This window comes from Talpa europaea, assembly GCF_964194135.1.
Source record: "Talpa europaea genome assembly, chromosome: 14".
Taxonomy (NCBI): Eukaryota; Metazoa; Chordata; class Mammalia; order Eulipotyphla; family Talpidae; genus Talpa; species Talpa europaea.
In genome coordinates, this window is record NC_140082.1 from 61,333,184 (window position 1) to 61,355,820 (window position 22,637).

Here is a 22,637-nt window from a genome sequence, read left to right on the forward strand (position 1 = left end):
TTAGAACTCTCTTCCTGCCAGACACCAAGTCCAGCCCTTCATTTCAGTCAATCCTTATCAATAGCTCAGTGCAGACTGTCATGTCCTCGTGCAGCAGATGAACTCCTGGAGCAGAAGCGACTTGCCCCAGGTCACACGCTTGTAAGTGACCTGCCGCTCTACACTCCTCTGGGGAAAGACTGGTGTGTGTGGACCAGCTCCACAAGAAGCCTGGAGTCAGCAGCACTCGATAAGACTGGCCTGCCAGAGCTAGGGCCACCCAGGGAAGGGACCTGGTGAGCGGATAGCATGCAGGGCTGGGCCCCTGCCTTTCCACCAGGGGTGGTGATGTTGAAGGGCAGTGGGGCAAAGCCTCCTTAGAGGAAGAAGATTCCAGTGCCACGCCCCTCTCTAACCAACACTGAGCTGCTTTGTTCTGTGAATACAAGAAATCACCTGCCTGACCAGCACATGGGGGAAGCAGGTTTGGAGGTCTCTGGGGGTTTCTTTCCTAGGCACCAGTACCCTTGGTTTTCTCAGGCGGTAGGTGGCCCGGGTTGCGAGAGGCTAGTGCCTGGTGTCCTCTAGTGGCACAGAGGAACCGTCCTCTGTTTCTGGGCGATCCAGCCAGAACTGGGTAGGGCAGCCCAGACAGGCTTTCCTCCCCAAGGGGTATTTCAATCACCGTCCTGAGTGGTCATCGAGATGAGTGGGGAGGAGAGAGGACTTGGAATCTGAAGGCTGGGATTAGGGCCTTGGCTCCATAGCTGCCTTGGGTTCTTCATGTGTGAGATGGAGAAGTCTAGGCCTCCCCACCTGCCTCTCAAGAGCCACCTCCTCAAATCCTATTTTGGACATTATGGGTGATAGCTCTCTGTCAATTCAAATGTGCTACCAAAGAGCAAGTATTGTGTTCGTGAGAAAATAAGTGACATGTAAGTCCAGAATAGTAAGGAAGGGCGGGGAGTCGGGAAGGAACTGGAGCAGAGGGAGCAGGAAAAGGAGAAGCCTATCCAGGTGATGGGGAGCAGGAGGGCAAGGCCATGGAGGGCAGCAGGAAGGAGGTAGCAGAGACAGACACATCTGTTTCAGGCAGAGAGCCTTTTGGGGAGATGCAGATAATGGTGCTGGAAAAGGAAGCCCACAAATGTTTGGTGCTTTTTCCTTTCTCAATTCAAAAGGCAGTTATACTTGCTTCAATAAAACAGAAAAAAATAAACTATCTCCTTCTTTGAGCGGTGGCAGAAAGGGCAAGAGCTGTCAGGACACTGTCACCTGCTGAGGTGACTTAGGTTGCATTGAGGTTTCACTCAAAGCAATGGCTACCCTGGGAGGACAGGTGGTTATTGTTCTTTTTCCATTTTAATGAAAATAAAATAAACTGCAACTGAAACGGATGAATGACTTGCCGGAGGTCGCCTGATAGACAAAATGACTATCACAAACTGGGTCTTTGTTCTTTCTGTTGCCTGGAGTTTATTAGCTAAACTGGCAGAAAGAAAATAATCTTTACTGTGATTTAAATGAAAAGACAAAGGAAATTCAATTTAATCCTGACAGGATGCAGGGTGGACCAGTAACAGAGCCCACACGCCCACGGCCATGACGCATCAATTGTTCTGGATCCCAGAGGCAGACTTCTCAGCCTCTCTGGGCTGCCCACTGGCAGAGTCCCTCAGTGGCAAGCAAGTCCTTGACATAGAACCAAGTCTGACATGTTGCTATTCTAGCCCATTCTCTACATTTTTTTCCTCTTATTTTCAAGGAAGAGAGAAATTTTCTCCACATAATTCCTCCTAAAATAGAGAACTGGGGGCCTCCTGGTGGCGCAAGGGGTTAAGATGCAGCACTTTGAAGCTATCCGCAGCCACTGCAACACGAGTTCCATCCTCAGCCAGGGAGGTGACCCACATGGCTCAGCAGACCTCTCCTGTCTCCCCCACTGCTCCCTCAGCAGTGTATTTCAGTCAGTCTGCCTGTTCTGCTCCCCATTCTGTCTCTGGTGAATCCTCTCACCCCCTATACCTCTGGCCTGTACCCCAGTTCTTGTATGCAAAAATAAAATAAAGAACTGTGCTGACTTTGATTTCTGCCCCAATCTCTTTTCCCTTAAACATTGCAGGGGGCGCTCGTGGAGCCTCCCTGCTGGTGCAGGGGTTAAAGTCTCAGCACTATCAACCTATCAATAGTCATTGCAGCACAAGTTCAATCCCTGGCCAGGGAGCTAACCCACGTGGTGCAGCAGACCACTCCTTTCTCACCCGATGCTCCCCTTAGCAGTGTATCTCAGCAGATATGCCTGTTCTGCTCCTCACTCTGTCTCTGGTGAATCTTCTCACTGCCCATCCCCCACCCCCTCACCTGCTTCTCTGGCCTACACCCCATTCTCATATGCATAAATAAATAAAAATAAATCTTAAAAAAAAACCACATTGCAAAGGGGACTTCCTCTTACCTGATGCAGAGGAGGTGACGCAGCCTAAAGCTGTATAAAATGGCAAGTGCCTTTGTAAGAATAAAGCTTAACAACAGTGAGGTTGTAATTCCTGGAATCCTAGATTCTAAGAACCAGAGTCTGTAACCATTAGATTAGCCTAACAGTCGGATTCCTAGAATCCACATCTGAAGCTGTCAGATTACCCTAAGGGACCCATTCTGTATGCCTGTTTAAATGCTTAATTTTGGTGCTCAGTGTCCAACCCTGTCTGGGCGTGCCACTGGGTTGGTTCCACTCCAGGGGTTCGGACCCTAGCTCAAGCTAGCTAATAAAGGCCATTTTTGCATCGAACTTGGGTCTCGGTCATTCTCGGACTTGGCACCAGTGTGCTCTAACATCTTGGAGGGCTCCACATGCTGAAAAAGTTCTGAGGCAGCCCTGGAGGGAGGGACAGGGTCTATTAATAGAGGTACCCCTGAAATAGGGTGGTCAGGACAGAAATTCTCAAAGTGTCCCCACATCCCAGCCAACTGAGCCTAGTACAACATTTCAGTCACTCTTGTTAAACACTTGTGATTGAGTAAAAAGTAGTCAGCACTAAATAAATAGTGATTATCAGGCCCATGCATGGGCCAGGATATGCTCAGGGCTCTCACCCCAGTAACTGTAACAGGATGGTGCCTAGGAACAGGGGAAGTTCCAGGTTCCCTGCCCCACCCAAGGGAGGGTGGAGCTGAGTAGGGAGAGAAGAAGATGCAGAGGAGACTGGAGGAGGCACAAGGAGTAGAGAGACATGTGAAGAAACTACTACACTTGCCTTTTGGTCATGGACTGGGTGAAACAGATGTGGGTGAGAGATCCATGGGGAGGTGACAATGGCAGCTTTTATCTTGATTTTGATTTTGCTCTTTTCCTCCCAGACTTGTCTGGTTGTTTCTAACCCTTATCTGTGGGTCCCTGCCAGAAGGTGCTTTAGACTGTGGCAGGCGTTTGGGCTTCACTCTGGGCCAATCCCATTTGGGTGGATTTTACCCACAAGGGAAGAATGGGTAACTTTGGGTGCTTGATTTAGAAACCATATTCTTTGTCTTTTCTGTATTGTTTACTAATTATATTAAAGTTCCTTTCCATTAAAGATCTTATATGTTTTGTCTTGATGCGGCAGATGGTAGAACCTATTTAGAGCTGGCAGGTTTGGGGGTTCTGGGGGGGTGTCCCTCTCCCTGCTTTGTAACATAACCAAAAGCCTCCTCAGGCATAAGAGAGCCCCACCTGACATTAAGCAGAAGAGTTGTTATTTATTTATTCGTTCATTCAGCTGTGTTTATAGGGTGCTATGCACTAGGACAGGGGGTGGGGATGGCTTACAACCTAAACGCACCCAAGCTGGTGGGGGAGACAGACAGGTAAGCAGATGATCACACAGATGTACTAAGCATCATTGGGGAGGAGACCAGTTCCACAGGAGTCCAAATGTGGGATCTCCAGCACCCCCTTGTTCTCAGGGATATTGTCTTGGTGCCCAGAGTTCCTGCTCATCAGCTAGGCATAGGGCCATGTAGGGGGCCTCTTAACCAAGGGCACAAGTGCTGGTATGAGGAAACTAGTATCAGCTGAAAACAGCAGGCAGATATTAGAATAGAGATAATATGCTTTGACCAGCAGGAACAATGGAAACCGCCCCTCCCCAAGACAATAGCCTCTGGCCACTCCATCCTAGCTTATATCCCATTAACTGTTTCCTCCAGGCATGTACACTTCCTATGTACTTGCCCCACCTTTGTACCTGAGTCCAACAAATGCGAGACTGCCTTTGGATGAGGCCTGCACATTACTTCCTGTGTAGCCCCTCTAGGCTGCTCACTGCTTCACATGGACTTTGAGTTATCTCTCTCATCCCGCGCTGCTCCCAACACTGCAGCCCCCGGGAGGCAACTTCCATAGCCAGGCTCCAGCCCATCATGGGGTTGCACACAAAAGGTGGGCTTAGGTGAGGGAAGAGATTGGGGCACCAATGACCTGCCTGTCCACCTTTGCCAAGGGAGGTACTTTTGTGCCCAGACCGGCCACAGCTCAAGACCCATACCAACCCTGTGCTCAGGGCCCACGCCAGCCCTGACCACCCATCTCAGAACCCCTGCTCCAGCGCCACACAACCAAGAAACCTCTAAAGGTTTTCAAGACATGTTTTGTTGCCAGATAATGCTAAGTCAATGCAGTACAAAAAAAGTCAATGACTGAGTGTCTCAGCCCTGGCCCCACCTGTCGAGTTCCCTCTGCATCTGCTCCCACTGCCCATTGACATTTTGTGTATCCTTCTAGAGTTTCTTTTTTTAAAAAAAATAAAAAGATTTATTTATTTATACAAGAGCTGGGATACAGGCCAGAGGCACAGGAGGGTGAGAGGATTCATCAGAGACAACGGGAAGCAGAACAGGCAGACAGACTGAAAACACTGCTGAGAGAAGCGGGCGAGTCAGGAGAGGTCTGCTGCACCATGTGGGTAACTCCCTGGCTGGCCAGGAATCAAGCCCGTGCTACAGAGGCTGCAGACAGCTTCACAGTGCTGCGCTCAACCTGCTGTGCCACCCAGGAGGCCCTCCTTCTAGAGTTTCTTTATCCACTTTTGTATTTGCTCCCTTTCTCACATAAAGGTAATCTATATGCACACAGATTTGGATATGAAAAGAGGTGTGTTTCATTTTCAAAATGCTATTGTTTTCACCTAGTCACATGTTGCTTTCCAAGTTCAGATTTGTTGGTCAAAGTGTAGTCCAGGTCAAAGTTTTTAAGTATTTTGATTAGCTACCCAGAAAGCCTGTCTGTTCAGCCTGGAGGGGTGAGGAGAGAGCAGTCAGGCTCTCCAGAGTCCTGGTGTCCCTCAGAGAGTGTTGCTTAGTAACGGCCATAAAGTCATGTGGGGGACTAGAGGAGCTGGTGTGTGTGTGTGTGTTCCCTCACAGCCTGCCAGGAGGAGGCAGTGGAATCAACTTTCAATCTTTTAATGAGGGGAATCATACTTCCTTTTTAACCAGCAATTGAAAGTAAAATAAACCAAATAAGAAATCAAGCGAGAAGTCCACCTCAATCCCAATGCAACTACAATTATCAGTGGAGTAGAGGTTGTGCTCTGGTTTATAAGAGAGCAAAATTCAGGCCATGGATGAGTGTTTTTCTGGGCTCCTGATTGAAGTCAGTTATGAAATGACATTGAGACTTGCTCCAGGCTCATGTGCCCCTTCCCACCCAGGCCTGAGAGGAGAGAAGGGAGGGGGCAGGGGGCAGGAACTTGGAGAGCACCCTCCCTAGTTCTTTCTCGCCCCTTCCCATGCTGCCTTTTCCTCTGCCTTCCCTTATTTTCCTTATTGCCTCTGTGTCCACATCTGTCCTCAGCTCTTCTGGGGCAGTCTTACTGACTAGGTCACACACAGGGCCTGGAAGGCCACTTGGCACAGAGGGAGCATTCAACAGATAATTATCAAAAAGCCTTTCCTAAACTCTAGTGCCAGTTCCTACTCCTAAAAATGACTTGCAAGGGGCACTCAGGTGCTTTCCTGGTAACCCAGGTACCTAGCTGAACATAGCTCTTGAACCTGTCCAGTGCCTCACACACCACTCAGGGAGTTACTAGCCCTTCGGGCTCTGACTATGTACAACTCTGGCGCCAGGCCCAGTCAGCTCTGTGAGAAGGTGGGCATTTGGGACACAGTTGACATCCCAGGGAGGTGACCAGAACTGATTTCCTAGGATGGCCTTCTCCCTCTCCCTGGAGGATTGTAGTCACACCCACCTTGAATCAAATCTGGCCCTGACCATACCTGGTCAGAGTTCATAAACAAATGGGTTCTGGGCAGGTGAAAACTCACCTGAGCCAGGTGACCCCATACACTATAGCATTGGCAGTTACCAGGGCCTCAGAATAGGTTTCTTAATGCACTTAAGCCTGGGAAGGGGGTGATGTTACAGAGGTTGGAGGAGAAGAGCGGACAATCTCCTGTCATCTAGGACAGCAAATCCTGGGCAGAGATTTGGTATCAGATGTGGATTTGAACCCTGGAACCTAACTAATTAAATTAACTTACTAGGGCCTCCCTGGTGGCACAAGGGGTTAAGACGCAACCTATGAAGCTGTCCACAGCCACTGCAGCACGAGTTTGATCCCTGGTCAGGGAGATACCCACATGGCGCAGCAGACCTCTCCTGTCTCGCCGGCTGCTATATTTCAGTCGATCTGCCTGTTCTGTTCCCCACTGTCTCTGGTGAATTCTCTCACCCTCCCGCACTTCTGACTGTACCCAGTGCTTATATAAATAAATAAATAAATCTTTAAAAAAAAAAAAAATGTTGTGCTCAGGGCCCACGCCAGCCCTGACCATCTGTTCCAGTACCACGCGACCAAGAACCCCCTCAAGGTTTTCAAGATGAGTTTTGTTGTCAGGTAACACAAAGTCAATACTTCCTTTGTATTGAGGCCCTTCTTTTTGCTGCTGAGTGACACCACATTGTGTGGGCACAGCACACCTTACCTGCTCACCAGTTGGAACTTTGGATTTCCATTTTGAGACCGTTATGAATGATGCTGCTCTAAACATTCACGTGCAAGTTTCCATGTGGGCATGTCTTTATTTCTCTTGGGTTGACACACTTCGGAGTAGAATTTTTGGATCATGTGACTCTGCACTTAACCTTAACTGCCAGACTGTTTTCCGAAGTGGTTGCACTATTCTACATTCTTACAAAGACATGAGGGTTTTATTTTCCCCACTTCCTCACAAGTATTTGGGTTTTTTTAAAAGATTAATTTGTTTATGCATACAAGAACTGAGGTGTAGGCCAGAGGTGCGGGAGGGTGAGAGGATTCACCAGAGTGGGGAGCAGAACAGTGGATCCACCAAAATACACTGCTGAGGGGAGCAGCAGGCAAGGCAGGAGAGGTCTGCTGTGCCATGTGGGTCACCTCCCTGCCCCGCTGGGGATTGCTGCTGATAGCTTCATAGTGCTGAGACTTAACTAACCCCTTGCGCCACCAGGGAGACCCCAGATTTAAAGCTACTTTTTTTTAAAGATTTATTTATTTATGCATACAAGAACTGGGGTGTAAGCCAGAGGTGGGGGAGGGGGTGATAGGATTCCCCAGAAAGAGTAGGGGCAGAACAGGCAGATCTACTTAAGTACACTGCTGAGGGGAGCAGCAGGTGAGGCAGGAGAGGTCTGCTGCACCATGTGGGTTGCTCCCTAGCCTTGATAGCACTGTCTTTAACCCCTGTGCCACCAGGGAGGTCCTTAAGGCTATTCTTAAGGTCATAATGAGATTTGACAGAAAGGTTTTGCAAAGGGCCTTCTATAGACTCGTGCTTCAAAATGAAGGGTTTTTGAGTTGTTATATTTGTCATTCTGGCTCCATAGAAATGAAACTTTCCCATGGGTTGTTCGGTGTTGGAGCCAGGGCAGCCCTGGGTGGGGGAAGGGAAGGCTCTCCCTGCTTCTCAGCGGGAGGTAGTGCCACTTATGAGGGGTCCACTTCATTGTACATGTTCTGTTGAGCAACTGCCCATTGTCTCATTTCATACCAGGACCTTTTGATGAAACCTTGAGGTTAGAGATATTCATAACTTCTGTAGGTTGTCTAGTTCTAAGAGGTAGAGGCTAAGATTTGAGCCCAGAGCTGAGGCTGATGCCAATGCCGCCAACGGTGGGCTCCTCCAGACAAGCACCAGGCATACAGCCTACATGAGTAAATCACAGGCTGGGTCCAGCTATGTGAGCAGCACATCCAGCCTCAGCTGCTGGGGGGGGGGGCGGGAGAGCCAGTGGCTGAGAACACAGATGCTTCCACCATTGACCAGCAGCTCAACTGGAGTAAGCAACCTGCTTACTGGGCATCTTCTAGAAAAAGAATAGCCCAATGAAGAGGGCAGCTGGAGTCAATGCTTAGCAAGTTGCCTGGCCCACAAGGAAGCAAGCAGCTTCCTCCTTGGTGTATTGGCTGCAGCACCACCCCACCCTGGCCCACCTTAGAACAAAATCTCCAAACCCTGACCCAGGGGCTAGGGTGGAACAGTGTCATTATAGCTCTCAGGGCCTGGCCCCACATTTCCTCATTTCTACTTACACTAGGGCGTCAGAATTCTCTAGAACAATGACAACAGAGAGCATAAGAAAAGCAGCATTTAGAAAAAAATTAAAACTTTATTCAAGGAGCTAAATTTTGCAGCACTGAATAACACATTTTAAACAGTACACCTACAAAACAAGAGTTAAATACAAGCATCATCTCATTTCATGTATTTCTGATTGTGACGGCTCTAAGCTGCTTGCTTCTTTTCCATGTATTAAAATAATTTATTATTATTGTCAGGTTTTGTGCCTCTCACCTCCTTCAGTTGGCATCAAACTGCCCTGCTTTGGGTTCCAGTTGGGGACTTCCCCAGGCCACCCTGTCTCTCCCTCCTCCTACAGCGGGAGCTGTGCAGGGCTGTGTCTGGCTGACGGCACTGACATCCCCTCGTAGCACCTTCCACCATGAATCAGAGGAAACTGGTAGTCTTGGTCTGAACAGATTTAAGATTTTATCACAAGGACCCGAACACCACCCGAACCTGCCATCTCCCTGCGCAGCCCCTCAGTCAAGGGCTCTGGTCACAGAGAAGGGCACAGGTGCCTTAGTCCTTGCTTTCCGGGGCTGGATTTCTTGTGAGGAGCATCCCTGGGCTGGAGGGGGTCATTGTAGACACCGTGGGAGATTCCAGTTTCACTCTGTCCAAGAGGGTCTTCTTGAGGGCAGCTGGAGAGATCTTTTCCTGGTCAGCCATGGACTGCAGCTCTCTGCAAACAAAACCCCACAAGGGTTGAAGAGTCAGAGCTTCCTTCACAAGGCTTCCCCATGTACACAACCCCCGAGCCCTGTTGCCTTGCTACCACCAAAAAGTAGAACCCCAAACCAAATGTTCCCCAAAATTTCTCAGAAGTCCACTAAATTAAGTATGGGTACAGATGTAGTGTTTGAAGTGGTACCTGGATCATATGTGGTATGATTTCCCATACACAGAGGTGAAGTTAAATCCTGTCTCCATCACTTATTAGCTATCTGACCTTGGGAAAACTCTCTGAGCCCCAACATCCTCATACATAATCCCAAGTATCAGAACCACAGTGAGAATTAAACACCTACAAACCGTTAGAGAAATAAATCTAGTAAGACCTGGCTTATTAACTGAGTAGACTCCCCCAATGGGCCAAACAGAAGGTTCTGCAAGACTATCAAAACCAGGCCAGAAGCTGGCTGGGAACCGAAGGCCTAGGGCTTAAAAAGAAAGTGACCCACCTTGTTCGGATGCAGGAAGCCTCAACTGCATTGATGAGCAGAGAGCGGAAGCCCCCACTCTCCAGGAAGTGCAGGGCATGGATGGTGGCCCCTCCTGGAGAGCAGACATTGTCCTTGAGCTGTCCTGGATGCTGCTCCGAGTCTAGCAGCATCTTGGCAGCCCCCTGTGGCAGGAAGGGAGGATTAGAGAAGAAAGCTGCCAGGCACGTTGGGACAGGTTTCTTCACACCCACTGCTCTGCCCCAATCCCTAGTGCAGCTTCCCAACCAACCCCTGCCCCCAGCTCAGCAACAAAACCCCTTCTTGGCATTGGTGGTGGGCTGGATGTGAAAGTATACAACTGTAGAGGTTTGAACCTATAACTCCCAGAGTAGATACAAAGATGAAAATCTACTTGACCTCAGTAAACATAATTTAGGGAAAAAAATCATTCTACCCCCTAGGCCAGAGCATGCAGGGGCGTAGATACTGACCAGCAAGGCCTGGGCCCCCAGTCGGACAGCCAAGCGCCGAGGTAGGCCCATCTTCACTCCTCCATCAGCCAGTGCATCCAAGGCCATGAACGCCTGTGGAGACACTCATTAAGCAGCAAGCACTACCACTCAAGGGCGCTGCCCAGGGTCTTGCTAATGTCTGGAACTAGTTCCAAGGATCAGCCTCCTCCACCAGTGAGCTGCACCCTAGAGGCAGGCAACACCCCCAGCCCAATCCTGCCTGCCAGCCCATTTGCTCTCTTGGTCCCTGGAAGGTAGAGTGAGGATCTGAGGGGCTCACATAGGCAGGCCCACTACCACTGAGCCCTGTGACGGCGTCAATCAGGTCCTCCTCCACTTCTGTGCAGAAGCCCACGCTGCTCATGAGCTGCTCCAGGAGCTGTCCATCTTCCACTAGGGCATGCGTGCCTGTGGCATACACGGTGGCACCCTCCCGCACGACCACAGGTGTGTTGGTCATGCAGCGAATCACTTTGGGGGCTGGCTGGAACGCCATCAGCTTCTGGAGCAAGGTAGAGGGCAAGTAAGTTGCCGGGACACAGTCCCCACCAGCACCCACCCCTCAGCTGCCACTCCCAGGCCATTCCTCTCAACACATGGCATCAGGGCTGACATGGGTACCTTCTCCACAGAGCTGATGGTGACACCGGCGGCACACGAGACCACGATATGCCTGGCCTGGACGTCAGCCCCAATCTCATCCAGGATGAAGGGGATGATGTGCGGCTTCACAGCCAGGAACAGGACGTCACTGTGCTTCACTGTCTCCTTGTTGCTCCGGGTCAGGTTCACACCCATTTTCTGTCGGAGGAGATTCACAGTGCTGGGGCAGCCTTCCTAGGCTCAGGCCCTCCCAAAAAGCAGCCAAAACCCCAGCAAGCCCACTATGCACTGCAGGCAGGAATTCCCTGCCCTGTCCTCACAGGGTCTGCCTCTACCTCCACTGGCACCAAGTTTTCCAATTACGCGGGCAAATGAGCACAGGTGCTGGGCACTGGCAAGTTACTTCATGGGAACCAGAAAACTCCATGGGAAACAGAAATGAGGGACAAGTTACTCCCTCATTCCCACCAACCCTCTGGCACCCAAAGGAACCCATGGCCAGAAGGCTCCATGGCTGGAAAGTGTCAAAGACAAAGGTGAAATGCTAGAACCTAATGGTCATGCCCAACCGCAAGCCTGGCTGCTTGCTCATCAGACTGCGTGGCTCCTATGGGTCCGGGGCCAGTTGGCAGACACCCATCTCTAGATGCACTTCTCAGACAGAAAAGCAGGACCCTCCAGTGCCAGGAACATGCCCCATCCTAGACACAGACACTGCCTGTCTTCCCCCTCATTAGACAAAGTCGTCCAGACCACCCAGGTTTGGGTGAAGACTTGGGATATTCTTTGTTTTTGGAGAGAAACTGACTCCAGGTTCTTTCCTCTTATTTATGCTCAGAATAACTCAGCAAAGTGGCTATTGTGGCCTCCACCTTATATAAATCAGGAAAAGTGAGCTTCAGAGTGGATGAAGACTTTAAAGTCATACAATCAGTTAATGAAGAAAAACAAGTACAACGTGTCGCCGGCTTAATAACCAGCCATTTTTTCAACTTTAAGACGATGTGAAAGCAATATGCATTCAGTAGAAACAGTACTTCAAATTCTGAATTTTGATCTTTTGCTGGGCAAGCAGAGGCGAGGCTCTCTGACGCCCGGCATCAGCACAGAGACACAGCTGACACTTGATCATGAGGGTGAACAGCTGACACTCCATAGACTGGTTTTCACTCTCATTGCAGTATTCAGTAAATTACATAAGATAGCCAGTCCTGGACCTCCCTGGTGGCTCAGGGGTTAAAGTCTCAGCACAATCAAGCTATCTCCAGCCACTGTGGCATGAGTTTGAGTCCCTCCTCCAGGAACTAAGCCACATGGCGCAGCAGACCTCTCCTGTCTTGCCAGCTGCATGCCTCAGCAGTGTCTTTCAGTCAGTCTGCCTGTTCTGTTCCCCACTCTGCCTGTTCTGTTCCCCACTCTGCCTGGGGTGAATCCTCTCATCCCCCACACCTCTGGCCTAGACCCCTATCTTGTATGCATAAATGCCTTTGGTGGGGGAGATGATGTATTTATGCATACAGCTGGGGTACAGGCCAGAGGGGGGGGGAGTAAGAGGATTCACCAGAGGCAGAGTAGGGAGCAGAACATGCAGATTGGCTGAAATACACTGCTGAGGGAAGCAGCAGGCGAGACAGGAGAGATCTGCTTCGCCATATGAGTTTCTCTCTGGCCAGCCAGGATGGAACTTGTGCTTGTAGAGGCTGCGGATTGCTTCATAGTATGGTGCTTAACCCCTTGCACCACCAGGGAGGCCCCAATAAAATAAATCTTTAAAAAAAAAAAAATGATAGCCAACCCTTTGTTATAAAATAGGCATCGTGTTAGAAGATTCTGCTCAACTACAGGCTAATATAGTGTTCCAAGCACATTTAAAGTAGGACGTTTGTTAAGTGTATTAAATACACTTCCAATTTATGACAGCTTCAACTCAGGATGGGTTTATTGGGAAGTAGCCCCACAGTAAATCGAGGACAATCTGAATTTCCGGGATACCTACTACCTGTCCGGTGCCTTCCACACATAATTACCTAAATTAATCTTCCAACCACCCCAGTGTGTGGTTTTGAAGCCACATGCTGGGCACTGCCTGTTGCGCCCACCACACTGAACTGCCCCAGGGACGGTGGAGATAGTGGAATTCCTGGCAGGCAGGTCAGCGCCGAGGAAGACCAGCACAGGGGCCAGACCTCTCTCAGACCACCCTTCCCCTGGGTTTCCACCCACTTCCCCACTTACCCTGAGAGAGGACACAGTGGGCAGATCCATTTCTGGGGAGCTGGCTATTATTTTGTGAGCCGACAGGATGCCTGTAGAAGACAGGGCTTTTAAACAGGGGATCATGGCCCAGCCTGTTGCCACCATTTCCAAGGAAAGCAAAAACAAAACCCTCAGGCTCTGACATATGGTCCCCTCCGCGCCTCCCCTTCAACCCCTTACGCCAACAAAAGACTCTCTCGGCTACTTAAGGGAGACTCATCTCCCCCACCAAATGCAAAAAAACGCAACTGCCCCGTAATTCATTCCCGCATCCATCACGCTGGCGGGGAGAAGACCGTCCACCGGCGAGGCCGGGGCCGCCCGCGCCCCCGCCCCCCGCGCTCGCCTGCGGCCGTGAAGCCCCGCGCCAGCGCACAGGCCAGCTGGCCCGCGCCGATGAAGCCCACGCTCATGGTGCCGGCTCCGCGCGCGGCGGCGGCCGCAGGGATCGGCCCGGCTGGGCTCGGAGGGCTCCCGGGCAGGGTAACCGGCGCGAGAGCACAGGCGGCCCCGCGGCCTCCGGCGCCAGCGCCCGCAGCCAGATCCGCGCCCCTCCCCGCCGCGCCCGGGCGCCACGCGGCCGCTCCCGCGACGGCCAATCCGCAGCCGGGGGCGCCGGCGCCGCGGCTGTGACGGGCCCGGCCTGCGCCCGCCCCGCGCGTCGGGTTGGCGGCGCCGGCGCGGCCGCCGCGCGGGAGGCCGGGATTTCCGCCCGCGGTGCGCCCCGCCCCCGCCCCCGCCCCGCCCGGGGCTGAGTTCGGGGTCCGGCTGGTCCCGGGTGGGAGGCTGGGACGAGGTTCGGCAAATCGTGTTTCTGGTTCCGGCGCGCAGCCGCCCCGGCGGCGCAGGGTGGCCCCAGGATGCCGTTTGAAGGGGTGAAGGGGGCTCTGCTGGGGGCTTCAGGCCGGGCTGGAGCGCGGACCGTGGGGCCCAGGCGCCTCCCAGGGCGCCGGGATTGGCCGGGTTGGAGCTGGGAGACCCCCGACTTCTGCTTGGTCCGGGCCACGCGGGTACGGTACGGTGCAAACACGGTTTATTTATGTGAATTTGCATGGCCCTCCGGAATTGATGCAAATAGGGTTGGTTCCTCTGTTTAAGGAAAGATCGGACTGGCCAACGTCTAAGGGAGGGCTGAGACTTTCAGTCCCTCCCACCACAACTTGCATTTAAAAGCTCCTCCAATGTGATGTTTCCTTTTCCATCAGTACTGGGTGTAAGTAAAGAATCATGGGGAGCAGGTGACAGAAACATACAGAAACGTAAGGTGTCCCCGGAGAACTCGGGAGCCCAGAGAGAACTTTCTCCACTTTTCTACAGTCCTTTCCCTGTAATCTGCGCCCGCTCCCCCAGCAGGGGCCGCTCTGTAATTTTCCTTTTTCCTTTGGTTGATCCCTCTCCTGAGCAAATACGGGCCCTGTCTCTGCACCCTTTAGAGTCGGGACCAGATATTTACAACCATTTACTAATAAAACAAAATAATATTTCTATATTTTCTATTAGAAAAGTAATACATGCATATTGTGGAAAATACTGAAAAAGTAAAAGAAAGTCAAAATCCTGTCTCATAATCATAGTTCCTTGCACTGTTACAATCTGTGCATTTATTCCATTGTTGAAATAAATGATAAACAGTTTTGAAATGTTTGTACTACATATATGATAAGCATTGTCCAGTGTCACTGAAGTTATTTAAAAGATCTTTGTGACTACTTAGCATTCCATCAGATACGTGCACTATATTTATTTAACCATTCCCTCAAAGACCATCATTATTAATTCACTCAATATACATTTACTAAACTAGGCTCTGGGGGTACAACCCTGAACAAAACAGACAGAAGTCCCTGTAATATTAAATCATATTAATTTTTGAGTTATAATTCATACTACTTGATAACACTACTTAAATATTAACTTAGTGAGGTCCTCTATATGAGATTTCTGGGTTATCAGCACGGTTGCAGGTTACCAGCATGTACTGTGACTTCAGAAATTTAAACTAGCTGAAGGAAGGGTGTACCCTTGGGAAGGTACAGGGGAGCACGCTAACTAGGAGGAACACTGACATCATGAGGACCCCAGAAACTGGAAATAGAATCCACACTGCCAGCATTCTTCCTTTCTTTTTTTTTTTTTAAGGTTTTATTTATTTTTATGTAGAAGAACTGGGGTACAGGCCAGAGGTGCAGGGAGTGAGAGGATTCACCAGAGACAGAGTGGGGAACAGAACAGGCATACACTGACATACACTGCTGAGGGGAGCAGCGGGCGAGACAGGAGAGGTCTGCTGCGCCATGTGGTTTGGCTCCCAGGGACGGTGCTGCAGTGGCTGCGGATAGCTTCACAGTGCTGAGACTTTACCCCTTTCGCCACCCTTCCCTTCCCTTTTTCTTTTTCACTCATCTCTAACACGCCTCCACCTAGCCTTATTCTACCTTACTGCAGAGGAGTCTTGTCAAGCAACAGGAAAGTTGGGAGCCACCCTTGTCCACAGCTTCCCAGTGCTGCCTGTTCCTCTGAGGGGTACTTGAGCTGCCCTTAGTCGATTTAGGAGACTGCAGGCCCCTTCTGCTTCTGCTCTCTGGCTCTAGCCTCTCACGGAAGAGTTTATGCCAAAGCCAAGATGGGGTAGGGGGCGTGTGTTGGGTGAAGGGGGCACTGATATCTCCTGTCAGGCCCCTTATACATATCCATCCTTTACCTGGTTGCTGGGTATCTCCTACCTCAGCATTTTCTCAACAGAGATGAAATGTGAGGCCTCCAGAGCCTTAGAAAGGAAACCAGAGGAAGGTAGGGGGTCGTGTGCAGATTATCTCACTGGTGCTAATTAGGAAATTCCAGATTGATAAGTTTAGGATTACACTTTTGGGAAAGGTTGAAACTGTAATAGGTATTACGTCTGGGGTGGGGGTGGGCAGCCTGCATGAAGGACTCTGTCTGGGGCCTGTTTTTTTTCTATTTGTACACACCTAAGCAGATGACAAGTTCCCTTGCCCCCTAATCCTTCCTGATTTAGGAACCTTTCCAGGGAGGCACATTTTTTGCAGGTATTTATATTTTTGTTATTACACCGTTAATCCATGTAAATTGTAGAAAATAAAACAGAATTAGATCAAATGGGAACATGAGCATTACCTTGAATCCCACTGCCCAAGGAAAACCAATGTGATTCTTGGAGTTTAACCCTACACTTGTTTTTCCTATGCAGTAAGGCACATGTTAAGCTTGTTTTTATAACAAGTATGTGCTCATGTTGTATGTAAATATATTTTTTTAAAGATTTATTTATTTATATATAAGAGCTGGGGTACAGACCAGAGGTGTGGATGGTGAGAGGATTCACCAGAGACAGAGTGGGGAACAGAACAGGCAGATCCACTGAAACACACTGCTGAGGGGAGCAGTGGGAGGAACAGGAGAGGTCTGCTGTGCCATGTGGGTTGCTCCCTGGCTGGCGGGGGATTGAACTCGCTCTGCAGTGCTGCCAATAGCTTCACAGGCTGTGTCTTAACTTCTTGCGCCACCAAGGAGGCCCAATAGATCATTTTGTATGTAAACAGAAGATATGTAAAAACAAATAATTTTGTTTTAGGCTGGTGGGATTATTGGTGGTTTTCAATTCATTCAAAATTATCATCTTTGATGTTACTTAATCTTTTGAATGAAAAAAATGTAATGACATCATACTTCTAATGGGATTTGATATACTATCTATTAGTTTGCCATAATAATTCACTGCAAGATTGGCTATTTTGTGGGTCAGGAATCTGAGTGGGCCCAGCTTCTTTCTCTGCTCCAGGTTCTGCAGTTCAAATCAAGACAGCTTATCTAGGCTCTTCTCTGGAGGCTTTGGGAGAACTGACTTCCAGATTGATTTCCATTCTTGGCAAATTTTGGCTCCATGTGTCTGTAAGTTTAAGGTTCCCTTTCTTTGGGGACTGTTAACTGGAGATTGTCCTCTCTTCTAGAGGTCATTCATATACGCTGGCTGATGGCACCCCATTATCTTCAAGGCAACAATGGCAAGTTGAGTCCTTCTCATGCTTCAGATATCTCCAACCTCTTCTTCTGCCTCCTCTCTCCTGCTTCCAGTTAGAGAAAGTTCTCTCCTTCAAAAGGATCATTTGATTAGATCGAATGCACCTAGATAATTAAAGCTAATATCCCTATTTTCAAGTCAAACCTCAATTGTATATGCAACATCTCCTTTGTCATGTAACAATATAATCACAGGTTCCAAGGACTAGGGCATGATTTACTTGAGAACACTCTCCCTGTGCTGAAGAGCATATCCTTACATTTTGAAATGAAGCCAATCTCCTGGATATTTTTTAGCTCACGTGTGAACAAGCAATCCTTGTTATTGATTGGAAATCCAGAGACCTTTCAAAGCCACAGAGAGGTGACTGAGTAGCTGGTAGAATTCTCCAGTTGATATTGATATCCTTGTAGAGAAAGCAGCTGTCCTGGTACCACAGTGGAAAGGGGTCATTCTTTGGATGTCTGATGTCAGAGCCAAATCCTCTCCCACTACTTCCAACAATATTTTTGGCAAGTCCTCAAATCCTGTCCAAAGACTACCTCCATTCTTCCTATGCTATTCAGTTGCTATTAGTTAGCCTTGTGGGTAAAAATAAAGAATTCATAGGCATAAGGAAACGCAACTGACTGGGAAAGATAAATGCAGGGGAATTGCCAGATGTGGCAACTACCAAATGATATTTTAACCTAACATCTGTGTCATCAGCAGAGCACACTCACTGGGATGTGAGGTGGAAAGTTTATAACCCATTCTGTAAGGTAGAGACTCAACAGATCTACGTTTATTTCATTTGGGGGAAAAATGGGAAAAATGCTTATCTCAAGGAATAGTTGCAAGAATTCAGTAATGTATGTGAAATCCGTTAGCACAGCTTCCTGGTTCATAGTGACTGCTCAATAAATATTAGTTTGCTAACCATACCACTGCCAGCGCACCCTGTCCCCATATCCTCTATTGCAAAGCTTAAAATGCTTTCTAAAGAGGTGGGAAAATTTTTCTGCATTTCTCAGACTTTTTAAGCCATGACCTTCAGCACAGGTGGCCTAGTAGATAACATGTAGCCTTGAGATGTAGTCTACATGTGTGGAGAGCAGTAAATACTATGTAATCTTGGAAAGTTTACTGCACGAACATACTCCTGTAAACCAGGTCTAAACTTGGCCTTGTGGGGGCTTTGCCTGTAAACATATAAAAGCTAATGGGGGGCCTCCCCGGTGGCGCAGCGGTTGAGCGCTGGGTTGAGAAGCTGCCCGCAGCCTTTGCAGCGCCGGTTCAATCCCCGGCTGCTCCCCGGCCACTGGAGGAGGGTCCCACATGGCGCACAGACCTCTCCTGCTACGCCCGCTGCTCCCCTCAGCAGTGTACTTCGGTCCCTCTGCCTGCTCTGCTCCCCGCTCTGGCTCTGGTGAATTCTCTCACCCTCCCGCGCTTCTGACTGTACCCAGTGCATGTATAAATAAATAAATAAATCTTTTAAAAAAATCATTTATTAAAAAAAAAAAAAAAGCTAATGGGGCCCTTCCAGGGGTCCACCCACGGGGTATGAGGCCACTGCTGCTGCTGGAGCCTAGGGGGGCTGCCACTGCTAAACACCGCAGCTTTTGGTCCCTGTTTATCTCCTGCTGCCTCATAATAAAGACTTGTTCCTGCTCCCCACATAAGGGCTTCGTAACCTGCTTTCCCACCTGCCGCTGTTGAGAAGCAGCCCCAAAGATGGAGATGTGAGTGGTTGTTTATTACACCATTTTGACAATGAGAGTTGGGGAGGATATAAATATTATAAATGAAAGCATAATCTAAATGTAGTTATTGCAGCCTCTGTGTCTCCCTAGAATTTGGGGGTCTGTGGTTACCACCTTTCTTCAGATCACGATGCTCTCATTGCCCATTATTTCTCCCTTCTATGTAAGGAATACTAGAAATGAAATACAGAGACACACAGTGAAACCACTTATTTTATTTCAGCAGATTATCTACATTAATTCTTTTTTTTTTTTTTTTTTGCTAAATGAAAAAGAAAAGTGTGTGTGTGTGTGTTCTAGTGATAGGTTCTCTAAAACAGTGGCCAAAATAACCTGATTGTGCACAAAGCTTGGTCCAGGGAGCCAAGGAGAGGTGAGGTTGAGGCTTCTTTACTTTCTGTTTGTTTTTTGTTTTAATTTGTTAGTTTGTAGTTTGGGGGTGGCTTTCTATTTTAGACCTTCCTACCTAGTAAAAAAACAAAGGGATTGTTGGCTTTAATTTAACATGCACTAGAATAAATCAGTTCCCATGACAGGGTTGTATTGTTTGGTACTCAGCTGGGAATTTGTCAGGGAAGAGAAACTCCCAACTGACAATCTGTTCATGCTTGACCTCTAAAAAGCAGACTGAATTTCCCTGTTGGAGCTCTGCAGTCCAGATTGGATTACTCTTGTAAGTGCTTAGGGAGGGTAATGGGATGGAAGACAAGATATGGAAAAATGCTCAGGAAAGGACAAACAGGAGCACACAATTGGGACAAAACGTAACTTGCTAAGCAGAAAGTTAAGACCTACTTTAAGACCTGTACATGTCCAGTCTCAGGCACGGTGGCCACACCCCACACCTATGGTTCCAGCTTCCTTGGCACCAGCGCCCCATCCCAGGCACAGCTGCATTTCTGCACCCTCATGTTGGGCAGGCTGACCACCTGGGGCCTGGCTTGACCCCCCTCTTTGATGCTAACAATCATGGGCAGCGAGGTGGTCTCTGAGGCAATGCACTGCCGCGGGCCCAAAAATGGCCACCTGAAGTTCTGGGGTTCCGGGGGCTGCTGGCAGGTGCCCACGCACTCATAGGCCAGGAAGCCCGGGGGTTCCAGGACCCAGTTCTCAGCCCACTTCATCCCCTGCAGGTCAATGTACATCTCCTGGCGGCAACAGCGGGTGCCCTCCATCACGGGCACCTCAGTGTCACAATTGCCCTGGGCTCTGTGGGACAAGAAAAAACAGGTTCAGAGGTCAGTTGGGGGACCTGAGGTCACCCAGGGCCCAGTTGGGGGGTGGGGTGGGGAAGGGAGCATCTGGAAGAGAGATTTATGATCTGTCCCCCTTAAGTCCTCAGGTGCAAAGCTAGACATTTGTGAGTAGGATAAAGAACTAGAAAGAACCCCAAACAAGTAACACGGACTGCTATTCCTCCTAAGAGTCCCTGGAGAAATTTTACACAGTCATTCATAACCCTAGCACCAGGACAAGCTCTTTCAGTGGCAGTTTTATCCCCTATTTGTGTGTTCATGGGGTTCACCCGTCTGAGCCACAGCACCCACCCGTAGTCCCTGAGGTCCAGGGTGTGCAGCTCTAGCTGGGGCTCGGCAGGCCCTGTGCCCCACGGCCTCTGGGAGGCGAAGCGGACCAGCTTATGGGCGCTGGAGGCCAGTGGGCCCAGGTGCTCCCTCTGCACAGACACCTGCAGCAGCAGGGGCTGCTGGGGCCTGCTCAGCTGCTGCCAGAAGTTCACAGCCTCGGTCACATCGAAGGTCTTCCAGCCGCTGTCGTGGAGGGACACCAGCCTGCCACAAGGAGACAGGAGACAGCGCTGAGACCTGGGGACTGGGGCTGGCTGGGGTGGTGGGCAGCATGCCTCTCCCACCTGCCTCCCTAAGGGGCCAGGCAGCAACAGTCCCCGCCCCCTTCCACACCCCCACACCTCCACCCCCCCCCCCCCCACACACACACACACACACACACACACGCTGGGCCCAACCTCTTCTCCACTCCCCACTCCCCCTGCACTCCCCAGCCGTGACCTCTCCACCTGGAGTCGATGAGGGAGGTGCGGTTGGAGCCATCAGCACGCACATGCAGCCACTCCACGGTGACCCGGGCCCTGGCGCTGTGCGGGGACAGACGCTCCTGCTTGCGCAGCACGGCCTTGGGCACAGGCTCCTGGAACAGGCGCAGAACGGCCTGCACCAGCTCGCTGTGGGGCGGCAGCCGCTGCTCCATGCCAAACACCAGCAGGTATGTGGAGGCTTCTGATACCAGGAACCTGCCGGCCACCTCTGGGGACACAGCAATGTCAGGGGGCCTCTTCAGGCCCCACGGGAGCGCTGAGCACCAGGGGCACTGAGGGGGAGGGCCAAGTGGGGGAGCACAGCCCCTGGGCCAAGTCCAGTTACCCAAAACTCCCCCTGGGATCTGGGACCTTGTTGGTAACAGTCTCCACTCACCAGGAAGGGGCAGCTGGTAGTGGCCTCCTGGAGGCAGAACCCAAGGAGCCCTCACTCTGCTGTGCCTCTTTGAGGCTGAGCCAAGGTTCTTGCCACACCACCCACTCCCACTGCCCTGCTTCTCCTCTGATGCTCTGGCACTGGCAGCAGGTCAGCCTGGCCCAGCTCCTCCTGGCCTGAAGCGTGGGATCCTCAGTGCTGACAGAGACAGGGGCCCTGGGCCCAGCCCTCCTCATAGCCTATGGTCCCTTGTCACTGCCCCGTGGGCCCTGGGCCACCAGATGGGTGCATGGTACATGGAGTCTTGGCTCATCACCACAACCACACCCAGGGCCAGGATGCAGCAGGGAGGGAGGCCTCACCTCGGAAGCGCTGGCTGAACCTCTTCCCTCGGGAGTGAGCCCCATGGCTGCGCTGCAGCAGGGCCACGTACTGGGCCCTCACATGGGCAGGAGTCACCATTTTGTCCATGTCAGCCTTGTCCAGGATGGGCACCTCACTGAGGTGCAGCTGCTGTAGCAGACTGCCCAGGATCTGCTCCTCGGTCAGGGCTGCCCCGGGGCCAGCCAGGGGGAGCACCCAGAGTGCCCAGCAGAGCCACAGGGGCCTCATGGAGCTGCTCAGGAGGAGGAGGGGCAGGCAGAGGAGTCCCTGGAGGAGGCTTCAGGAGGGTCCCAGCTGGGCGTGCTGAGAGCCAGGCTGGGCCAGCTTTATAGCCAGCCCTGGGCTGGCCTGGGTGATGGGAGGAGGGAGTGGGGAGGGAGGTCACACCCCTCAGACCTCCTGGGAGCTCAGCAGCCAGACAGATCCTTGTGCCCTGGGGAGGGGGCTGTCTAGAAAGGGCACAAAGGGCTGTCTGGATGCCACACAAACCTGGGGCCTCTGGCCACTGCAGTCTGGAAGCTTAATAATAATTTTAGTGCCTATTGAATTTCCCTGGCCCAATCCCAGTAGTCTATGAAAATCCAGCCTATTCTGTGAATGGAATCCCATTAGCCAATTGTTTCAATCTTCCTGGAGGCCAGTCTGGGTGTAGGGTTGTTCATTTTGAAGGAAGGGGGGACAGTATTCTGCATTACTGCTGGTGCTGGGCACTCTCACCGAACACCTGGGTTAACTCTCTCCACTATTCCGCCTTCAAACCTCGGGACTCATTCTCCCTGGCAGAAGAGAGCTAGGTACAATCAAGACAAGCATCTGTTGCTCGTTGGCAGTCCTAGGAAAAGTAATTTCTGCACGTGTCTTGCAGGCACAGGTTCAAAGGACAAGAGACCCCTCAGGCGTGGCTTCATCCTGGGGAGCAAACAACA

At 50.6% G+C, this 22,637-nt stretch overlaps 2 protein-coding genes across 5 annotated transcripts; both read right to left on the reverse strand.

Annotated features, from left to right (window-relative positions):
- Positions 1-9,011: 9,011 nt before the first annotated feature.
- Positions 9,012-13,593, reverse strand: PYCR2 (pyrroline-5-carboxylate reductase 2). Of its 3 annotated transcripts, XM_084253357.1 has the most exons (7): positions 13,440-13,593; positions 13,073-13,143; positions 10,856-11,035; positions 10,515-10,736; positions 10,214-10,306; positions 9,741-9,904; positions 9,012-9,241 (listed from the first exon to the last, which is right to left on the reverse strand). In XM_084253357.1, the coding sequence occupies exons 1-7, from the start codon at positions 13,504-13,506 to the stop codon at positions 9,079-9,081; spliced, it is 960 nt and encodes a 319-aa protein (XP_084109483.1). In that variant the 5' UTR covers positions 13,507-13,593; the 3' UTR covers positions 9,012-9,078. The 3 variants fall into 3 exon arrangements, with proteins under 3 accessions (XP_084109483.1, XP_084109485.1, XP_084109484.1); XM_084253359.1 differs by lacking the exon at positions 10,515-10,736; XM_084253358.1 differs by lacking the exon at positions 10,214-10,306.
- A 6,129-nt stretch (positions 13,594-19,722) lies between these two features.
- Positions 19,723-21,939, reverse strand: LOC311184116 (left-right determination factor 2-like; the record flags this gene model as incomplete). Of its 2 annotated transcripts, XM_084253988.1 has the most annotated exons (5): positions 19,723-20,086; positions 20,425-20,667; positions 20,913-21,010; positions 21,113-21,159; positions 21,690-21,939. In XM_084253988.1, 5 exons carry the CDS (start codon positions 21,937-21,939, stop codon positions 19,723-19,725), a joined length of 1,002 nt encoding a protein of 333 aa, XP_084110114.1. The 2 variants fall into 2 exon arrangements, with proteins under 2 accessions (XP_084110114.1, XP_084110113.1); XM_084253987.1 differs by having other exon boundaries at positions 20,913-21,159.
- Between the last annotated feature and the right edge of the window lie 698 nt (positions 21,940-22,637).

Excerpts from the sequence above, each read along its gene's own strand:
- PYCR2 (XM_084253357.1), bottom strand. The coding sequence starts at position 13,506 with ATGAGCGTGGGCTTCATCGGCGCGGGCCAGCTGGCCTGTGCGCTGGCG. Across the intron at positions 10,307-10,514 it reads GTGGTAGTGGGCCTGCCTAT|GCGTTCATGGCCTTGGATGC; the intron begins GTGAGCCCCTCA and ends GTGTCTCCACAG. Across the intron at positions 9,242-9,740 it reads GCTTCCTGCATCCGAACAAG|AGAGCTGCAGTCCATGGCTG; the intron begins GTGGGTCACTTT and ends TTTTGTTTGCAG.